Source organism: Penaeus vannamei, chromosome 30 (assembly GCF_042767895.1).
Source record: "Penaeus vannamei isolate JL-2024 chromosome 30, ASM4276789v1, whole genome shotgun sequence".
Lineage (NCBI taxonomy): Eukaryota > Metazoa > Arthropoda > Malacostraca > Decapoda > Penaeidae > Penaeus > Penaeus vannamei.
Genome location: NC_091578.1, coordinates 11,511,387 through 11,520,311, shown reverse-complemented (window position 1 = coordinate 11,520,311; position 8,925 = coordinate 11,511,387). Strand labels below are relative to the sequence as shown.

Sequence of the window (8,925 nt, the reverse complement as noted above, 5' to 3'; positions counted from 1 at the left end):
GAGAATAGATAAGGGAAATGACAATGGCATCCGCAAGGATAACTTGCTCACACGAAGATGGATCAGAAACATGAATTTAACGTTCATTTTAGCAAATGTTATAATCTTTACTATGTTAATACAACAATTATTTCAATTACCACAATTCAACATAAATGGATATGCGACGGAACATACGCATTATGAATGGTGACATGAAAAATATTCTTTTGCAAGCTTTCGCAATGCAAGCATCCCAGCTCAGAAATGATTTTTACGTTATCCCCGATTATTTAATTGTAATTACGGATACGCTACAAATTCTGATACACTAAGGTAATAATTTTTCGCTTACGCATGTTAGATGATAGCCTTCTTCAACAGTGGGTTCCCTTCTACCCAAATTATCTGAACGAAATGAAGTGACTGTATGAGACTCGAATTCTATCGGTAGTCTTTACAATCTGTGAATGGCCCACGCAGATATCAACTACGAATCACATGATTGTCGGAATTTTCCGGACATGCTAGCGGTAAAGAAAGGTGAGACGGTTGTGTGCTGCAGTTAGATCTCCTTTGATGCCGTGTCGGATATACACGTCCATTATATATATCATGAACCAGTTCATACACGTAAGGGCCAAGATTGTAAGAGAAAAGAAAAAACAACAGAGAGGGAGGGATGTTTATGAAGCGCTGCTAGCCGATATTTTTATGCTAATTTACAGTTTTTAATGTGGTTATTTAATTTATTTTCGTTTTTTTCACTTTTGTATTTTTCAAGAATTTTTTTTTTATTTTTTTTTTCACTTTTGTATTTTCCAAGAAGAAAATAAAGGAGGGAGAGGAGAGTAGCAGTTCTCACGAACTTTGCTTGAGCTACTAACCATCTCAGATAGATATGAGAATAGATAAGGGAAATGACAATGGCATCCGCAAGGATAACTTGAACCGATTGTCATTTCATAGAGAAGAAAAAATATGTATTGTGCATCATTTCCACTACTCCGATCAGCAACGCCATAAGGCAAAAGAATAGCCTTAGACTAGGACACAACAAATCCTATAGATGAAGATTTGATTTAACAGTGTCTGTTGAACTACGTGGGAGTGTGTAAAATGATTGCGTTTATGTTTTAACTCATCACGGCAACATAGCGGTTAAAAAGAGATAACCTGCACTATCCGTATTTTCCTGATCACGAAAGACGTTTGTTTATCCAAGATCCATAGAATACAATGTCCAACCACCGGCCGAGCGAAAGAAAACGAGTGCGCAAGACTGATGACGTCACCTGCGCCATTCGCTGCCAACACTGAAATATGGCGCGCTTCTTTCAAATCTGCCTACTTCCACACAATAAGGAGAATACTAATTCGCCATTCATATGGATCCTTAAAATAGGAAAGAGGAAACATTGCATTTCAAAGGAGATGGATTCATTATTGTGCGAGGCAAAATCTTATCACTGTATAAGAGGTTCTAACAGGCCCTCTCTATATAGTGTAGTTGAATTACAGGTGGCGGTTAGTAATACACTTAATTGGCTGTTCTCTTTATATCTAAGAGTTACACGGTGTTAAATACACTAGAATAACGACACAAGAACAGGGTATCTGGCGGTGCTGAGTGTAGAGCCTCCGGCCTGGCCCAAGAGAGACTGCAGCCGGGAGGAGCGGTCAGCTCAGGTCAGGAGCGACCAGCCCGGGTCAAGGGCCGGCTCGTCGAGGTGTTAGTGAGAATGAGAATGAGGGGAGGTCAAGGTTTGGCCTCCCCTTTATTCAGACCAGAGGGCGTGGCTTGGGGATGAAGCAAGGGCAGGCAGTGAGCGTGGGCACGCACGTGGAGACCCACGTGGGGACCGCATGGTGTACTATGCAGTATGTTATGCGATGCAGTATGCTATATCCTATATCGCTCGGCCACCACCTACGCCTCGTCCTCGTGGCATTATCTGAATCACTTCAAGGGTGACCTTCAACAGTGGGTTCCCTTCCACCCAAATTATCTGAACGAAATGAAGTGACTAGATGAGACTCGAATTCTATCGGTAGTCTTTACTCTACAATCTGTGAATGGCCCACGCAGATATCAACTACGAATCACACGATTGTCGGAATTTCCCGGACATGCCAGTGGTAAAGAAAGGTGAGACAGTTGTGATTACTAAGCGAATCATGATTCTAGCTTAAACCCTAGTCCTACCTTTATAATCAGACGTTAATACAGTGGCAACAGGCCCTTTTCGCACTAGTTATAACCACACAAAAACAGGATATCTGGCGGTGCTGCGTGTAGAGCCTCCGGCCTGGCCTAGGAGAGGCTGCAGCCGGGAGGAGCGGTCAGCTCAGGTCAGGAGCGACCAGCCCGGGTCAAGGGCCGGCTCGTCGAGGTGTGAGTGAGAATGAGAATGAGGGAAGGTCAAGGTTTGGCCTCCCCTTTATTCAGACCATCAGCGCTGGTCTTCTAATTTTAGAGAGCATGGCTTGTGGGTGAAGTGAGGGCAGGCAGCGAGCATGGGCATGCACGTGGAGACCCACGTGGGGACCGTATGGTGTACCAAGCAGTATGGTATGCTATCTAGTATGCTATGCTATGCAGTATGCTATATGCTATACACTGCTCACAGTGTCATGATCTGCAGTTTGCATTTTGAACACATTAGTTTTCAAAGAAATCTGAATACTTTCGAATTTGTTAGTGCCCAGAATATAAAGTTAGAATAATAGAAGGCTGTGTCCTGTCACAAGACGTGTACTGACTAAATTATATTTCGACAATAAGAGTAGGTGTGCTACTTACATAACCACAGAGGAAATCTATTTAGTCTGTGATATGAATGAATAATTAACTAATAATATATCATTATTAGTTAATCTGAAATATTCAGCCAAGCCTGGCAGACATGGTATACCTAATTTACTTGTGTTTTTTAGTAAAACAATTCGGCTAAAAATCACTGACACTATACTGTACATTAGCGCAATTATTTAGATAAGACATATTGTAAGAAATATAAGATATATCAAAGACAAGATATATATATTATATTAATCACTAATTTGTTTTCGGCTTATTTACTTTAATAAGTGAAGGTACTCTGTAATTGGCGAAATAGCAAAATTTTTATTCTCTCACTCAGTTGAAATATTTATACAAACATACATACATACATACACACACACACACACCCACACACACACACACACACACACACACACACACACACACATATATATATATATATATATATATATGTATATATATATGTATATATATGTATATATATATATTATTATTATTAATCTACTGATTTTGTTCAGTTTCTTTAATAATGTTTTCTCTTATTCAGTATTTTTATTTATATAGTATTTTTGAATTTTGTGTTAATTATAAAATCTAAGATATAAAATTAGTGTTGATATACACAAGCACACATTCAAACAAGAGAAAAATAAAACTTGCAGTGTATGATATTAAGAGAAGTCGAATTGCGGGAGTCGGGAGAATGGCGCGGGTGACGTCATCAATCCTGCTCAAGCCCGTTTTCTTTAGCTCCACGGCGGCAGGTGGGGAGACTGAACTGCATGGATCTTGGTCTATTCCTGAATGAACTTATTTTCTGAACTAACTAGGTTGTAGAGGGGAACATGAAAGAAAGACCTTCTAGTCCATTTTCTAAGGAAATATCCACGTTATACTCAGAACATATGTGCACGGTGCATGGCTGTGAGAACCAACAGATAATGTCATGTGTCAAAATATATTTTTTCCTGAGAGTCAAATCTTTCTCATCTGTTCATAATCACAAAAAGAAAGAAAGAACGAACATCAAAAATCACACTGAACCTCCGCACAAATTCGGAAATAGTAAGCTGATAATCGATTTGTGATAATATGAACTTGCGCAACAGAGGATGCAGCGGCAACTTCGGCCGTATAAATATTGCAGATTGTTTGCCCGATTCATTAGTGCCTTCAACATAACAAACATGGCTGCTTCTCTCCTCGCAATTGCCCTCTTTGTGGCTTTGGCGGTAAGCTCAAGTTATGCCAGATTACTAATTACACAAATGTACACACATGCACACGTCTATATACATACATACATACATGTCCATATACGTGTCTCTATCACACAACTGATTTTATCGATCTGCAGTTTAAGTTTATATAGGTAAACAAAAACACATAAATCCATAAAAAGTTTTATCAACAACATTCTATTGCACCTAAATTTATTCTTAAACTCCATTTTACCTTCCTTTCTAATTTTTCAGATCTATCATTTGACGTATTCAAAAATTTATGACATTAATGACACCACTCACAATAACTCATACTACTATTTTCCTACTACTTTTACACTATATTCTAGACAGATTGGTCTACTATTTAGATCCTTTATGAACACTCATATACACATACACATAAACGACTCACATACACACATATATAATATGTGTGTGTGTATGTGAGTGTGAGTGTGTGTGTGTGATAAAGATAGAATTTTCACACTTTCTGGATTCTCCAATGACATGGATCATTCTGTCTCTTCACTCCTTCAATAATGTGATTTTCCTTTTAAAAACATGTCTAATTCCTTTTACCAGGTGTCCCCGAGCGTGCAGGTCTGCGCCCCGGACTGCACGGGCGTGGACCCCCTAACCAAAGTGCGGGACCCCACCGACTGCACCAGGTACTACGTCTGCGTCGACACCTCCGGCACTGGTACGTTGCTTCCATTGAGAGAAATGCTGGTCCAGTCTTAAAACTAAGATTGTGGATAACTTTTAAACTGTTTCGTATATTGCTCTGATGACTTGGAATTTCAGTATTGCAAAAGATACGTCTAATTACATTAAGGGCCCAGAACTGTATAAGTTTTACCTACATGGCTTGACAGAAGGTGCCACGATCTCTGTTCTTTGTTGAAAACGAGATATACTGTAGACCTCAGTGTTTCTGGAAAGGCAGAAGCATGAGGAAATCGCAGAAAGCCACATTCATAATGGTGCTGTATATTTAATTTCGTCCCATAGTTCAACATGCAGTCACTTTAATTAAGCGTGTGATAAAAAAGCCAACTAAGCATGCATTTTGGACATGAAACATAAGCAGAGTTTGTGATCAATCCAGCAGCAGTTAAACCTTGACATTGGTTGCGAGTGGGATCCAATGCCCAATGACCTATAATTTTGTCAGACTCTTTGGAGCCTATCAGTTACAGAGAATCCACAACTGTGAGATTTATTCTTGTAGGCGTGTTATTGCCATCGATCGACCCCGTGGAGTGCCCCGACGGACAGTACTTCAACGACCAGCACACCAACCCCCGCTGCGACCCCATCAGCAGCGCCCCGTACGACTTCTGCTCCCCGCTTTGCAACCCCTGTGAGGCTCACTGCACTCACGCGGGAGAAGTCACTCCTGATCCAACGGACTGCTCCACTTACTATGTGTGCCTTGATAACGGACATGTCCTCCCGGTTGGCTGCTCGGCTGAAACACCCTTCTTCGACTTCATGGTCGGGGAATGCCAGACCGACCCGACCCTCTGCTTCCACTACTGCGACGTCTGCGAGCCCCACTGTACCCAGCAGAACGAGCGTGTTCCAGACCCGACTGACTGCCACAGGTTCTACCTCTGCACGCCGCCCACCATGTCCAGTTTCCTGTGTCCCCATGAGGAGGTGTTCAACAGGGTGACAGGCGTGTGTGAAGCAGGGGCAACGTGCATTACAGACTGCCCTACCCGGAAATAACCATGTGTACATTTGTAGATGAATTCCACTGGTGAACAAGATATAATAAATATATAGAGAAACAATATTTTTCATCCTTTCCTTTAGGCTGACAGTATGTATGAATTCATAGATTGTTTGCACTTTTTGTGTGGAAGAATTCAAAAGAAGAAAATATATAGAAAAAAGTAAATCGTTATCAAGGCTTTTTCTCTGCAAGGAATTTTGATAATTTCGTGTTTTACTATATATATATATATATATATATATATATATATATATATATATATATATATATATATATATATATACACCATTGCCCAATTCTGGATGATCTCTATCTCATTTTCTGTGGAAGTTATGACCATTCATAATGTATCAGTTAAAGACGGATAAACTGCTTGGAGAAACTTCATGCACTGTTCTCTTAAAGCAACTGAAATAAAAACAGATAAACACCACTGTACCTGAAGAAACACACAGATCTAGATCCATTTCTCTTTCTTTCTCTTATTTCATTTATCAATTGATTTGCCAATTTTAAAATAGCGAACGACTAACTCAATACATTCATACTCAGTACTGTTAATTTTTTCGTTTGGACATTAGTAATATACCTATCGGCCTTCATTTCCTATAGATATCTCTTCTTGAGACGGGCAAACCTATGTTCATATTTCTTATTTTACATCATGATGCACTCATTCACATGACCAGTTATTCTAATATTATGAGGTTTTGATACATAACTTGTTACAAGGCACGTCTACTACATCACAAGTTTGTTCATGCATTCTTTCAGATTGACGTATCACGCACCTGCTACGTGCCGGTGAATTAAAAGCTTTGCAACGATTACATAAATGTCCGCTTCAGCTGTTATCTGCTGCAATAGCTGATATGAACCTCCCGGGAGATGTATACCTTCACGAATCGTGCTGAACTGATTCCATTAAAAGGCACGAGTGGCTAATGTTGCATACAGAAAGATCTCTCTATTATGTTCAGACCACAACACACATCTTTCGCTCGTCCATCACCTAGGCATGTTTGTGTTGTCTCTGTCGTGGTACTGTAAGCGATCCTCCTCTCATGAGTGTAAAGGTAGTGCCTGACTTGATAGCAAAGGAAAATTATTACTTAAATTCAAATTCTTTTCAATTGTATTACATTTTTCACAATAATGCGATTTTCGTGGTTATAACATGAAAAAATGAAAAAAAAAAAGAAAAATTATTATCGATATTATACCATGTTATTATTTTACTCTTATTATTATTGTTGTTGCTGTCATTGCTACTCTTTCTAATATGGGACACACATTATATTGCCTATGGCATTAGTGCGATGATAGGAGATTGTTGATTGCCACACACACACACACACACACACACACACACACACACACACACACACACACACACACACACACACACACACACACACACACACACACATATATATAGATATATATATATATATATGTGTGTGTGTGTGTGTGTGTGTGTGTGTGTGTGTGTGTGTGTGTGTGTGTGTGTGTGTGTGTGTGTGTGTGTATAAAAAAAAAATATATATATATGTCTATATGTATTCACAACACACACACACACACACGCACACACACATACACACACACACACACACACACACACACACACACACACACAATATATATAGATATATATATATATATATTACATATATATATATGTATATATATATATATATATATATATATATATATATACATATATAGTGTATATATATACATATATACATGCATGTGTTTATATATATATATATATATATATATATATATATATATATATATATATATATATATATATATATATATATATATAGAGAGAGAGAGAGAGAGAGAGAGAGAGAGAGAGAGAGAGAGAGAGAGAGAGAGCTGAACACACATACACAAACACACATTGTATATATATATATATATATATATATATATATATATATATATATATATATATATATATAAATATATATATATATTCATTTAGATAAAATAGTAATAGCAGTAACAAAAGAATGATAACCACAACAATAATCACAATAACAGCAGCAAGAGTGATGAAACCACCATTTTCCAAATTGCAAAAAGAACCCCGAAGGCCGAGCGATAAGCAGGGCGACCCCACAGCGCGCCGACCAAGCCATGGGAACCCGGAAATAGCACGAAACAACACATGTTCCGAATCTCTGTTCACTCCTTATCTCGAGTAGGGGAGAACCCGAAATCTTGAAGCCTGTCATAGGGGTCGGCAAAAGGCTCGTTTGTGAGTCAGTAGTAGGTCACATCCAGAACCTTCGAAGATCACTGAAGTAGAATTGATGTTTGTTTATCAATGTCATGTCTTAAGTATTCGTTCATTGATTGGTGTTTGGTATATACTGTTTCGCTCGAAAGTTTTCTCAATGTTCGTCGTCAAAAATACAAAATGGCTGCGGGCGGAGTCAACCTCTGGGATAGCAAATAGCAACGTATTTTCTTATTGGACCCCCCCCCCCCGAAAAAGAAAGAAAGAAAGAGAGGAACAACAAAAAGACGGTCTCTCTCCTTGGCTAATGCACTTTATTCTTTCTCGTTTTTCACCTCGACAATTTTGTTGGTTCATAGCACTGACTCTGAAGGGATTTTTCAGTTTTAAGATAAACAAACGAAGCAGGATGACAATTCACAATATCTCTTTCACAATTCATAAATCAATTTTGTCTTCCTCTCCCATTTTTTCAGTCCCTCTCATTCACTGATTACTTATATATCTCCCTTTCTTTCTTATAGAAAGTTGATGATTTCACCATACCAGTATATTTCTAACGCCATTACATCCGCGAATACATCTGTAGAGACGAATAGAGTAAGAAAAATAAATAAATAAATAAATAACAGCATGAAGAGATGTGTATGTTTTTAGAGGTATAATAAGCCCTTGACCAGAACTGTGAAAAAGGCTGACCGATCATGAACCTTCAAATTAATTCCTTGCAGAAAAAAAACAGTATCGAAATATGACATACATGCGTTTTGGTGTCTAATGGGGTCTAATTTTTTTTCGAAACGTCAAGGTTCATCATATTACTCGTCTGTCCCTGGGCTGAGTTGCATTGAAAGCTTTGTAAATTCCTTACGTATTTCAGTTTATTTTCATAAATTGGTGTCATATTGAAGGGAATTAG

At 38.5% G+C, this 8,925-nt stretch overlaps 1 protein-coding gene across 1 annotated transcript; it reads left to right on the top strand.

Annotated features, from left to right (window-relative positions):
• Positions 1 to 3,863: 3,863 nt before the first annotated feature.
• LOC138867414 (uncharacterized) lies at positions 3,864 to 5,807 on the top strand. The gene is made up of 3 exons (XM_070143012.1): positions 3,864 to 4,017; positions 4,594 to 4,711; positions 5,243 to 5,807. Exons 1-3 carry the CDS (start codon positions 3,898 to 3,900, stop codon positions 5,743 to 5,745), a joined length of 741 nt encoding a protein of 246 aa, XP_069999113.1. The 5' UTR covers positions 3,864 to 3,897; the 3' UTR covers positions 5,746 to 5,807.
• Positions 5,808 to 8,925: the final 3,118 nt, after the last annotated feature.